Here is a 14,217-nt window from a genome sequence, read left to right on the forward strand (position 1 = left end):
AATAACAAAGGGCTTGTCCCTGACAACATTCTGAAGAAAAAAATCCACTTTGGACTTTGAAAGGAAAAATATACCCACACGCTCTTTCTTTTCCATTTTATGTATAAAATGATCGGTGCTCACACTTCCTTCTCTACCACTGTGTGTGCAGAATAATTGGTGCTCTCTCCCTCTCTCTCTCCCAGTCTCAGAAATCCAAAATATCCACACACACACAAAAGAGAGGCGAAGCAAATAACTTCAACATTTTATTCCACACCCTTGACAGTGTCACCACAAATATTGTCTTTGTACAGTAAAAATAATTATTCATTATATGCTCCAGTGTCCTGATGCCCTAATCCACCATGCCGCTACCCTGACCCAAGGTTCCCAACTGTCCTCATCACCCTAAACCCTCATGCACGCACTCCTCTCAACTGCGCGTGCACCATATACAACACTTCTACACCTCTATGGATACGCATCTTCTTCACACGCTACGGTGCACTGTTTGAAAGGCTAAAACAAGATGTGACTTCAAGGACTGACGTGATCTCACGCCACAGGCTATGTCTCGATCCCTGAGTTCATGCATACTTTCATCCAAACATTCCCACCACCTTCAATCACTCAGGAAATAGTGCATATTTATACATGCGCTCAATCACTTGCAACAACACACACAGCTCACTCACAGAAGAACACTTTCACCTTAGCTTTACTTTTCATTTGAAGAGAGGATTAACCACACACAAACAAACAACAATAAACACCAACTAATCAACCAATGAGAAATGCAAGGCCTTCAAAATTTTAAGGTCTGACATTCAGTCAACAACAGAAATTATGAAGCACAGGAAAACAGTGTGAATAGTCACAGCAAGATTTGCAGCGTTCCTTGGAAAGTTTCCATTTTGTTTGATTGTGCTTTGATTGACGTTAGCTGGACTTGGTAGAAGGAAACTAATTTTGGAAGTATCAATTCTAAAGGAAAAAACAACAAGCAACAATCCCTGTCAACATTGTTGTTATGCAAATATCTATCATGGGAGAAAAATCTGACTAGGTTTCCTGAACATTCAATGGAAGCATCTACATAAAAATGTTAAATAAGAATAAATAAATAAATAAATAAATAAATAAATAAATAGAAAATCTCAAGGTAATACCAGAAAGTATGCACTTTTATTTCAGGCGAATTCTACATAAAATGAATGGGTGGAAGTGCTTCTCTCCACACAAAACTTTCCAATTTTCCACTACATCATTTCTATTAATATATATACATATTAAGTAATTTTCAGAAGGGATTGTTTCTGAAAAAAAGAAATTTTTTCAAACATACACAGAAAGAAAAGTGTTTAAAAAGTTGCAGAAATGTTTCATAAAGAATCTCTGCCTTTCATACCCATTCAAAATAATGGATGAGAGGATCTTACCATTTATCACCTTAAAATCTATCAGTTCACTGGCTCTTGTATTAACTGATTAAATGCCAGCAATGGAATTTACCATGGTCTCACACACACACACACACACACACACACACACATTCACACATATACATGAACAAACGGAGTAGTAAGTAGAAATACATGAACACTCAGACTAAAGGCTTTTACACACTTACTTTGTTTAAATATATCAGGCAAAAAATTATCTTTAAAATTAAACCTCACATACAATGACCAGATGAAGTATTACAGTGTGTAAATGACATGTTTCTGATGCTTTAACTGTGCATATTTTTTTTCTTGACCTACAATGGTTTGAACTATTGAACAGATGCAACCCTGTGCAATCTTCAGGTGACTGACAATGCTTTGAGCATTCATTCAAATTCCCCCTTGCTACTTCCAGAGTCACAACTGTTCTTTGTTGAGAGCATCAATTCTAATGTGTTTGCATGATGAATTAATTTCTAGTCTGTAACATAAGATTCAATTAATTTCAAGTTTCAAAACATGTCTTAAGAATTAATTCATAGTTTCAAACGTAAGAATTAAGATGTAAAATGTGTCTGTGGAATCAGGTCTAAGTTTGTAAAATGAGATTTAAACACCCTCTCCAAACTTTCCTTCAATAACATAACTAGTGATCAAGGCTTGAAGACAGTATGTGTATGTGTGTGTGCATGTGTGTGTGTGTGTGCGTATGTGTGTGTGTGTGTGTCTGTGTGTGCGTGTGTCTGTGTGTGTGCATGCCTCAATCTGACAGCACGGAAGTCAGCAATGCACAGAAATGAAAGTGACGGTGGAGGCTTGATGGCAAGTGAGGTTGGTGAGGAGGCAGGCAAACACAGCATCAGTCCCGCCCATCAGTGGAAAGCAGCCCATTGCACCAGGGATGGCTGCATGCAGCAGGACACTGAAACACACAGCACATACCACATTCTGAGAACACCGCAACTCTTGGACCCATACCAGTTCTCCATCACTTTTTTTTTTTTTTTTTTTACTTCTATCCAAATAATAATAATAATAATAATAATTATTATTATTATTATTATTATTAATTATTATTATTATATAAAAAAAACATTTAAACCCAAAAGGCCATTATATCAGGTCTGGCAATCTGCTTAGGTTCGTTTTTTTGTGTTTTTTTTAATACCTTGACTACTGCTTACAAGTTCTGACACCCATCAGTAAACTAAAGGGCTGTTGCCTAAATGATATTAGATTGAGGTCAGAGGCCAGGATGTTAGTCACCTTGCTTTATATGGACTTCCTGGGACTGCACTACTTTGGTTCATAAAATCGATTGCAACAGTTAAAAAGTACACAAGCATTATTTTCCTGCAATTCAAATTCATACCACACTGATCTCATGAGGATTCAGCTGTCAAGATGTTGAACCTGAAGCAGATTGTGGTGTAATGCATACGGATCAGTCCACTCCTTGAAACTGCAACTGACACTTAGTGGTTGTGTCTCAGGATTCTTTCCTTTTAACCCTTTCGATGGTTCAGGTGCTGATCGGCAACTTGTGCATTCAACGTCTCGGGCGCCGACCGGCAACTTGTACACTACAGTTACCAACTTCGCTCGTTCTTCTTTTCATGAAACCACAAAATTCGAAATGTTCACTGCATGTCTCCAGAACGTCTATTCTACATTTGTGTTGCAAGTTGACACACGTTGTCGAATATTTCCAAATTTATTTAGCAGATTTCTCTAGTCGAAGCGTGGCCAGCACTTCAGGAAACAAATATAAGGGTGTTTACAACAGCACGGTGGCATTGCAAATGATTTTAGACAATAATTCGCCTGTTGGAGTGCCAATTGCTGACAGTGACAGTGGAGAAGAATTCGCCAGACCAGTCGAGGATGACTGACAAGTAACACAAAGATATTTAATAATGTACATAGACATTTGTGAAAGGAGCCATGAAACCTTCCAGTTTTGCAGCATACAGTGTGTGTCATGTTGGTGTTTCCAAATATGATGTGATGGGGTTTTTTTGTGACTGGTTGTCTTTTTTTTGCTACATCAAATTGACACATTATTTAATAATGTACAAAGACATTTGTGAAAGGAACTATGAAACTGTCCAGTTTTGCAACATACAGTGTGTGTGGTGGTGGCGTTTTCCCTAATGGAATTTTGCTGCTGATTCTCTCTCTCTCTCTGTGTATTCTTCTCATATCTGCACAAATTTCATATGAATTCAATGATTATTTGATTGGAAAATTCCGAAAATGCGAACAAAGATTGCCATCCTGGGGCGCTTTTCCGCACACCGGAAGGGGATGGAAATTTCCGTCCTGAGGCACTCAAGAGATCAAGGGCAACAGCCAACAGGTCAATGAACTCCATTTGATCAGATCTATACGAGCACACACGCAAGCTGCATCCCACCAACACTGAAGACGTTAATTCTCAGTCTGTCTTTTCAAATAGCGAGCCAAACAAGAGAGAAAGAAAGAAAGAAATAAGCCTCACTCACCATGACACCAGAAACACAACACGACGAATGAGGGATCAGCTCTGACTGCTCTCGCTGACATTGCGGCTGCGACCAGCCTCCTGCTGGAACTCATCCCGTGGTCGTCCTTTGCCAAAAATACCACTGTTGCGAGACACGTCGGCGGGCGTGTTCACTGGTTTGTCTACTGTGCGTGGGAGCAGTTTTAATTTTGGCCGCCTGGAAGCAGACTCTGAAACAAGAAAGGTTCCTTGTACAGTTCTAACCCTGTGTAAACTAAACACGGTTCTGAACATCAACCACCTACATCTCTGATTGTCCACAATCATCTCTGAATGTCCACAAACATCTCTGGAAGTCCACAAAACAACATCTCTGAACATCAACAACCTACATCTCTGTCTACAACTATTTCTGAAAGTCCAAAAACATCATCTCTGAACGTCCAAAAACACCATCTCTAAATGTCCACAAACACCATGTCCACAAACACCATCTCTAAACGTCCACAAACACCAAACACCATCTCTGAACGTCCACAAACACCGTCTCCAAACGTCCACAAACACCATCTCTGAACATCCACAAACACAAACACCATCTCTGAACGTCTACTAATACCGTCTCTGAACATCCACAAACACCATCTCTGAACGTCCACTAACACAGTCTCTGAACACCCACAAACAACCACCCACCTGGTGAGGGTTCCCTGAACTCTGAGGAAGCTCCACCGCTGTTCCTGCGCTGCCGGCGTTCATAGCCACCGCCACCGCCACCCCCACCATCCCTGCGCCCGTCATAGCCCCCGTCCCGGCGCCCGCCGTAGCCACTGGGTCCTCCGTAGTCCCCACCTCTGTCGCCGCCCCTAAAACCACCGCGGCCACCACCCCGAGACCCTCGGTCGTTGAAGTTGCCGTAATCACTGGCCCCTTGCCTCCCTCCTCGGTAGTCGTCTCCCTGACCACCCCAGTTCCCTCCCCTTCCTCCTCCTCCTCCTCGGCCTCCTGTGATGACAGACAATTTTTTTTTTTTTTTTTTTAGACAAGAAAAAAAAAGGAGAAAAAAATGTTACTTACCTCCTGCAACTGTCTCAGACATTCTCACTACAACGTCTATTCCATCACAAACCTTTTTTTGCCAGATAAACCAAATGTATGAAGGTGAAGGGGTATTGTGAAACAGATCATACAGATTTTCAATCATCAAATTTAAACATTTTTACATTTTCATAAAAGAAGTTAAAAGTTTTAATTTAAAACATAAAAGGCCCAAACTAATAAACTATAGGGTCAGGAACCTCCAAAAGGCACAGTATTCTGAGTGCTAGCTAAGATTATGTCCCTTGTATTATATGCAAAAAGGAGCCTTTTTTCCCTTTTTTTTTTTTAATCAATTTAAAAAGAAGCTTTTTTTTTTTTTTTTTTTTTACTTCCAAAATGTGCATGAACCCGATTTAAAAAGGAAGCTGTGTGATATGCAAGAAAAAAATGACAGAAATTTAAATAAAGCAGGAAATGATTCAATCAGACATAAGTTCTACACAAACTACTTGCTCAGGTTGTCTCAGTATGTCACAAGGGAGGTAATAAGGTAGGACCACAACCAGAACCAAGCTGTGGCTTGACATTCCACCCTCCAGGCACAGAGCGAAGTACTCCTCTGGCTTGTGAACAGCATTCTTTTATTCTTTTATTGTGTCCTTGGCAGTCAGAAAACACCAACCTTTTTTTTTTTTCCCTATAGTAGTATGATGTCTATGGGTTTTTTCTTTATGCAGTATGGACAAAGATATTGTGCATTTACAATTTCTCAAGAGGCATCACGTGGCATTCAGACACTACCTACATCCTATCTGCTAGGCAAATGCCTGACCAACAGTTTTACCCAACATATTTTGTCAGGTCTGGCCTTGTATATCTGTGTATCTGTCAGAGTGGATTTCTTCAACCAAATTTTGCCACAGGACAGCACTTGTGTTGCCATGGGTTCTTTTTCAGTGCGCATAATGCTTGCTGCACATGGGACCTCAGTTTATCCTCTCATCTGAATGATTCGATGCTCAGTTTTATTTTCAAGTCAAACTTTTGAGACGGGGAGAGGCTGGGATTCTAACCCAGATCCTAGTGAACACTGAATTTATATACACAGGGCTTCTTACAGTTTTTTTGTTTTGTTTTTTTTTTACTTTTTTTTTAATTTTCCAAAAACATGTATACAATACAGAGAATAGTATGAAACAAACAATATACAACGAACAGTAGCATCTTCCACTACAGAGAGATAGATAAGACAAAATAAAACAAAACAGGCTATAGCAAGGCAAAACAAATCTGTAACAACAACATCAACAGCAATAACAACAACAACAAACAAACAAACAAACAAAAACAAAAAAGGAAGATTTGTCCAATCATTCAATCAATCAATGCTTACACCTTAATGACTGTAGTAATCATGGTGATTTAAGATCACATTAATAGTAAATAGCCTGGACCAGTTGTGACATAGCAACAGCATCAAATGTATCAACTATTACAGTAATGGTATCTAGGGTAAGGCGAAAGCGAGTGGTGACATTATAATGTCATAATAATAATGATCATGTGTATACCACTTCTGCATTATTGGAAAAGAAAACTTGTGATTGATCACATTGTAAAGACAACAGCAACTATAAAAGTTAAAAAAATAAAGGGCTTCTTACAGTTGGTTTGCTTATAGAGTCCACAGGACTCCCACTCAGGCATTTTAGGGAGTCCTCATGTGGTTCTAGCGAGTCCAGCTGCAGGTCAAGAAACCATTCTTTCATCCAGACAGACCACACACTGCCTCACAATCAGTTCATACGCACACACAAATACACACTGAATGAGTGAATCAAATAAAAAAAATAAGAGAATTACCTCGGTCACCTCCTCTTCCCCGCCCTCTGTCATTCTTTCGCCCCTCAGCGATGTCCACTCTTATGGGCTTATCTTCAAAGAGCTGGAAACACACACACCACAACATATATCAATACAATTTTTACTATTATTTTTATAAGCATATTCAAATACACCATTAATAGATCGCAACTGCGTTTGCTCAACACACACACACACACACACACACACACACACACACACACAGCTTGCCATTAAAAAGCTGAGCCTGTAATAGAAAGCTCAGAGATCCTTTGGATTTGCTGTTGACACTTTCAAAAAATGAAACAAAAAAAGTAGTTGCTTTTTGTTTTACAATTAAAGTACAGTTCATGCATTCACACTACACTGTCATGGAGGGAAATAATCTTTGTTTCTCGATTTTCCATTCCAACCATTTCTATGTAATGTAGGAAGTTGAGATATGAATGATGATTCAGGTAAATGTCACAGAAAGACAACAGACAAGCACAAGCATAAGGTCAATTACTTAGGTGTTTTATTCTTCTCTTTTTAAAAAGATTTTCCTGAACAGTAAACTCTAAGAACTGAAAAACTGAAAACACAAGAAAAAATAAATTTAAACACTTTCCATATCATTCTTTCCTTGCAACAGCTAGATGAAATGAAACACCACAATTTCTCTAAGCCAAGCCAGTTTGCAACTATGTTAATAGCACAAAAACAGCAACAAAATTAATTATAATTCAGTAATGAACAAATTAAAAGCACATACATGATAATCATAAATAAAGCAATCCAACAAACTCGATCTACAAACACACAATTTGAAGTACGCACACACCCACACAATTGTCCCAAACCAACAAAACCTGTATCAAGTTGTAAAACAAAGCCACAAGGATTCTTACCGCCCCGTGGTATGTCAGCGCTTCCTCCAAAGATTCTCTGTCCTCGAATTCCACGTACGCAAACCCTGCACATCAGACAACCAACAATAAAACTAATTAATGCATGTGTAACTGTGAGATAAGTTATAATTATTATTTAACTTTTAAGCCAAGATCCCTTTAGCTCTTTCACTCTGATTACTCCCTCTCTCTCCAGTTTCACCATGCAATATGGATAATATCATATGTGGCATCAGACTGCATGCACCATCTTTGAAAAAGGATCAAGCTGCCTGTACGGCAGTGAAGAAATTAAAATAAATTTTTTTTTAAAAGTTATGAATATACATTTTATCAATTACCTTTTTTAGTTTAAGCCCACACGCACCACAATTCACTCCTACCGTGAGAGAAAGTTCCAACTAAAAATTAAAAAAACAATATATGTGTGGGTTTTGGGTTTGGTTTTTTCCCATTCTTATTCAAAATATATATCGTATCTTTTAGTATCCTTTGACCTCTATGACTTAAAAATAAGGTGGGAAAGAGATCTACAGGAAAAACAGAATGCCAAAGTTCCAACTTCTCACCTTTGAACTTGTCGGTTTCTCTGTCTCGCACTAACCGTACGCTTTTCACCTGGAAAAACCCACAGGAAGTAATGACACATTCAATTTAAATCTTACTACAAATACAAAGCCCATGGTTTTTTTTCATTGAAGCAAACATGTACGCCTTTTACCCTTGTGTGTGAGTTTGAGTCTGTCATATTGTACATGTGTCACTGTGTGTAAGTGTGTCTGTGTCTGTGCATGCATGTGTGTGTGCATAAAAATGTCAGACCAATCACGGTAGGATTTAAATTTTATTAGCATTAATGCAGATTTCAATATTCAAATGATCAACACAGTGTGAGTGTTTTTTGTGTTTTTTTTGTTGCTGTTGTTGTTGTTGCTGTTGTTTTTCTTTTTTTTCTTTTTTCTTATAACAGAATTATGGGTATTTTATTGCCGTAAAGTTTGGTCTATAAGCCACGACTTTTTACTCCAGCTTCAACCTCTGCGGCTTATACAATGATGCGGCTTATTTGAGGATTTTAACGATCCCAGAAGTGTCACGTTCTCATCTATTCTTAGCTGCCCTTCAACTCACCAAAATCATGATTTCTGTCCATGAATTTTTGGATGAGCTTCAGGATAGTGTACTAACTGTTCACATTTTATAAATCAAATCCGCACACATTAAAGCCTTCAGATCAGCATTCAGTTCTACTCTGCTCAAGCGTACATGATCATGCCGAAAAGGCGACGTTATGCCTATGATGCAGCCTTCAAATTGAAGGTGATCGACCTAGCAGACGACAATGCAAGCGACGAACCAGCAGGGACCTCCACCTTCATGTTCATGAAGTGAAAGCGAGGCTGTAGTCAGTGACAAGATGGCGGAGGAAGCTGTGCTGGTTCTCTTCAACTCGGACACTGAAGACGAAGATTTCAGTGGATTCAGTGAGCAGGATGACGTTGAATAAATGTGACTATCCCTAAATTATGGATCTTATTTTCGTTGTGTTTATTTATTATTTTTTTGTGGCACTAGCAGTATTTTCGCTTGCTTTTCTTTGTGTTGTTCCTGCTTGTGTTTATTTCATAACCTACAGTATTGACAGCTTTTCTGTATATCAGTATGTGTTCCGGTACCGGAAATAAGTGCGACTTATAAGCCAGTATGGTTTATGTATGTATAAAGTTCAATTTTTTCCAAAATTTAGTGGGTGCAGTTTATATACTAGTGCGCTCAATAGACCGAACTTTACGGTATATTCCTCTTAAAACTGCCATTTCACTGAAAGAAAGAGAACTATTTTTTCAATTGTGAATACAAATAATCAGACCCTGAATCAAAAGAGAGATTTTCAACATTAACTACATATAAAATGTAACTGTGCATTTCCACAATACTGGATTACTGGAAACACAACGCTTAGTGTGTTCCACTCTCAAATTTGCATAGTATTCATGAAGTGGTGTTGTGTCATGTCTGCCTCACAGCGTATTACTATATATCCTGATTATCCATGTGAACCATTTAGTGGATGAAATAAAGCTGTCTGTTTAGAAAAAAATTGTTATTTTTTTGTGATGTCTGAATATCAATTAGGAAAAAAAAAGTAAAAGAAATATTTTAACGTATCTATAATATTAGCAGAAGATAACTGTGTGTATAGTGTGTATATATTATTGTTACTGTTAAGCATGAAAATAATGCATATTTGTAAGAGAATGGTGAGGGGAAGGGGGTGGGGTAGAATAAGACAGTGAGAAACAGAAAGATCAAGGTTGGGACATAGTCCCAGAGATGGAGTGTGGTGCAGATATCCACACTGCCCTTGGACACGTTTGACACTTCAACAAAACTGGATTTTGACTCTCCTTCATCCCCAGCCTAATAGTAATAGTCTAATACTCCTACCTCCATCCCTTCTGCCATTTCTACTCTGACGTCTGTGCACATAACTTTACTTAAAAGACTAAGACTAAGAGGAGGGGAGGAAGAAGTCGTAAGTATGAAATGAAGAGATGGCATGACAATTACTATAAGGAATACGAAAGCCATGGACAGAGAGAGAGATACATTACAAGACAGACAGACAGAGAGAGACTCAGAGAGAGAGAGAGAGACTGTGGTAGTGATATTTATCTTATGTGATTTTAGTCACCAATGATCATACAAAATGGATACAGATCTAAGTAATTTCTTAATGATGCATGTCCATGCAACACACAGGACTTAGGACTGATAGGACAAAGAGTGAGAGAGAGAGAGAAAAACAGTGACTGAGAGAATAATCAAACACTATGGTCATCGTCAATCAAAGCAGAGTAGGTGAGTCACTGTGGTCAATGTCAAAATAGAGATGGAGGCGAGTCACTGTCCAAACAGAGCAACAGTAACTTTACTCTGTGAGTGGGAATGTAAAAGTGAGGTGTGGATGCGTGCCAGATTTTTTTTTTTTTTTTTTTTTTTAAATCATTCCCCTCTGCTACAAAGAAAACACTTGGCAAACAGGCAAAAATCCAGAATAATGTGTGGAACTGACGAAGTAATGAGAAGAAAAAAAAATATGAATGCTACTCTACTCAAAAATATTGCTTTCCAGTCCAGTAGGGCATGTTCAGTATGGGTTTAGCCTGCCTGACAGTGACATGACCATTCACTTGCCCCAGGCAGTCAGGCAACCATAAATGATGAGACCTATCAAAGCAGCCAGAATCCAGAAAATGTGTCAGCCCATGTTCCCTATAGTATCAAGAAAGTGCTTCACACCCTAATCAAAACTGAAAACTGGGAAAGGGCTGGGGAGGGATGACATTACCAGTTACATTTTTTTCTTTCTTTTTTTTTTTTTTTTTTTAACATATGAAGATTATAGTACCGATACTTTGTTTTAATCCACATATCAGTAACTGCAAACAAAACAGTTTCAACAGCATTCACGTTAAAAAAATAAAAAAATTTAAAAAGTGTACACTGCGTATCTTGATAGATAACCTATGTTTTTTGCTCACCATCAAAAGAAGCGTTTGTCAAACTGAAAGTTGTGTGCTAGAAAGTCAACGATTACACCTGAAGGAGCAAACAGGATCAGCATTTTCACTGTTCAAATATTAGGCAAATGTTGCTATCTATCAGACTTAATTTTCATCCTTTCCCTTTCTTCATTATGACTTTCCAGCTTCGGCAAATCATGACAAATCTACAAATGCTTGTACAACACCCCTAACAAAAAAAAAAGGGGGGGGGGGGAGCAAGATTAATACCAATAATGAAATTTTTTTTTTGTTTTTCATTCACAGGTCTTTTCAAATAGCCAGTAATTTACAGCTAACAGAGACTGTGTGATCTGCATGAATTGATCCAAATGAATAATTTTCCTTGCCATATTATTTTGTTTTAATTTCTTTTACAAAGCTTTTGTTAAACTAACTTCAGTAACATTTGTTTTAGGAAATGGAAATGTTCACCATTACATTTTTTTTTTCAGATGAAATGCAATAATAATGCTAATCATGAAAGAAACACTGATATAATGAAATGACAAAGTTACAACAACAAAAAACAATAACAAAAAAACAAACCACCAATAACTCCATTAATCTTACCTTGAGATCTTTAAAGATGAGATCAGCCAAATCTCCCTGTGTCAGACCAAAGGGCAGATTTCCCACAAACGCTGTGTAAGGACCATCCGATCGCCCGCCCCCGCCTCCACCTCCACCTCGGCCCCCACGGCCTCCTCCACCGTAGCCACCGCCTCCATAACCACCTCCACCTCGCCTCCCTGACCCTCCTCGCTCATCGTAGTCCCTGCCAGACAGTTTGTTCTATATGCTACAGTCAGTGTCAGTTTAACATAATCATAACATGTATCAACAAAAATTCTCAATGCAAATAATATGACTATTATCAATTTGTCAGTGAATCGCAGGTCCTTTTCCTGAAGCAACTGATTCAGTGATTGTTAGGGGTACCATAACAGCTTCTGATGATGCATAAATATATATAATAGAATATCCATAGTGGGTCAGAGTTTAGGTTTTGTTTCGGTCATTGCTCAAATATGATTTTTAAAGGACCAATTGATGTGGCAGCCTGTCAATAACTTGACATCAGTTTTTCAAAAAATCTGTCATGCTAAAAGGGCTTTTGTAGATTTCTTTTATTCTGCAAAACAACAACTGCAGTTTCAAACTCTGAAAAACTAAAGAATTTTATGGTCACTGTTTTTTTGTTCCTGTTTTATTGCAATTCGTGATTGAGCAAAAGAACATCATGAAAAAAAAATCTAAACTTGTACTGAGCCAGGAAAGAAAATGAGACATGTTTACCAAACAGCATAGGCACTTACTTATTCACTATTGCAAACTGCTGCTGAATACTGTGCAAGTTTAAATTTTTATTTTCCCGCCAGCCTCCTTGATTCTAATTGAAGATGGCTTCTAGTCATGTAAAACATTTCTTTTTTTTTTTTTTTTACCATAATTGGCATGAGAAATCATCATCCACACATCTGGAGAGTCTGAATATGAGATTTCTTCAGCGTTTGTGGGAAAATTTACATGTTTACTTCACTGATGTAATGCAAAAGAATGAGTCTATAACCCTTTCACAGTTGAAAGTAAAACTGGGATCCTATAATGGTATGTTCAAATGCACTTTTATGTTCATCTTCCTCAATCATTTTAATCGTTTTCATTTGAGCAGCCATACTTCATATCTGGGCTGTCGTGTTTCTATTAGCCAGATTACAAGTACAGACATACATTAAATTAACTTTAAAGTGCATTTGATCTTTTTGAAGTGTATACAAAATAACAGAATTAAACAGGTCTGCAGATTATGCTGGCATGGTATTTTAGGAAATTTTTAGAGACATTTTGCAACTGTGAAGAATAGGAATTTCCACAAAGCAGAGTAAAGTGCTGTTACAAAACAGTGTTATTAAACCTACGCAAGTGACAATAACACCAGATATGAAGTCTTTCAGCTGTACTGCTTTGTTTTTGTTTTTACTTTTTCAGTTTTGTTTTATCTTGACCTTGATGTGGACATTTACCATCCACAGCAGTCAGCACAGGTCAATGTATCAGCACTGCAGAATAAAATACAGCAATGAACTTTATGAAGTCCTATGTTATATGTACTATATTTATCATGACTGCAAACATTAGCACACAGTCTCAACACACCGTCACACAAATACACCGACACATGACATACGATCATACCAACAAGTGTGATGTACAAAATACAAAATTACAAATTTTGCCGGTGTGGAGTGGCCCAGTGGGGGTAGTGAGGACAGAAGTAACAGGTTGTTTCTCCTGACCCATTATTTTGATAATGATAGATTGTTTATTTTTGTGTTGAACCGGTCCAATGACCCATGGTGTTCTGAACCAAACCTAAACTCTATCGGATTCTTTGGAAATGAAAAGGATGCACTGCTGATTATTAAGCAGGTCACATAAAACAAAAACTACTAAAACCAAGAGTAAAGATAATGCATGCCACAATCACTGAATCAGGTTCAGTCTGCTTTTGTTTGTCACTTATGAAGTTATGTGTGACAACCATTCTAATAGTTCAGATCAATGGCATATCCATGGCTGATAATTTCACCACTTATAAGTGAAAGAAAGTTTCTTTGAGCACACAAATACAAAGCATTTGTGACGATCGGGAACATAGTGCGGTATGGTGAGACGGTCATGTGTTCCAAACCGTCACTGTTCAGGCTTCGTGGAATCATTCGCTTCGTCTTGGGGCATGTGGCAGAACGAGTGCATGACACTTGCCAGGTGTGTACAGCTTCCTCCATTAAAACTCAAAGAAAATATCAAAACATACAGCATAAACACATCAATGCAACACTGACATGTTAATATTTGATCTTAAATACTCTTGTGCAATGTACTTTTAAAATGAATCTGGACCTACCCGCGATAATTGTCATAGTCAGCCATGTTGAACA

The 14,217-nt window shown here is 38.0% G+C and overlaps 1 protein-coding gene across 1 annotated transcript; it reads right to left on the minus strand.

The window, feature by feature from the left end:
• Positions 1-235: 235 nt before the first annotated feature.
• On the minus strand, positions 236-14,217 carry LOC143274690 (eukaryotic translation initiation factor 4H-like). The gene is made up of 8 exons (XM_076578578.1): positions 14,184-14,217; positions 11,846-12,050; positions 8,276-8,324; positions 7,707-7,771; positions 6,817-6,898; positions 4,609-4,917; positions 3,932-4,142; positions 236-2,349 (listed from the first exon to the last, which is right to left on the minus strand). Exons 1-7 carry the CDS (start codon positions 14,207-14,209, stop codon positions 3,967-3,969), a joined length of 912 nt encoding a protein of 303 aa, XP_076434693.1. The 5' UTR covers positions 14,210-14,217; the 3' UTR covers positions 236-2,349; positions 3,932-3,966.

Source organism: Babylonia areolata, chromosome 29, assembly GCF_041734735.1.
Source record: "Babylonia areolata isolate BAREFJ2019XMU chromosome 29, ASM4173473v1, whole genome shotgun sequence".
NCBI classification, from domain to species: Eukaryota; Metazoa; Mollusca; class Gastropoda; order Neogastropoda; family Buccinidae; genus Babylonia; species Babylonia areolata.

Excerpts from the sequence above, each read along its gene's own strand:
- LOC143274690 (XM_076578578.1), bottom strand. The coding sequence starts at position 14,209 with ATGGCTGACTATGACAATTATCGCGG. Across the intron at positions 12,051-14,183 it reads GACTATGACAATTATCGCGG|GGACTACGATGAGCGAGGAG; the intron begins GTAGGTCCAGAT and ends ACTGTCTGGCAG. Across the intron at positions 6,899-7,706 it reads CGCTGACATACCACGGGGCG|CTCTTTGAAGATAAGCCCAT; the intron begins GTAAGAATCCTT and ends GTGTGTTTCCAG.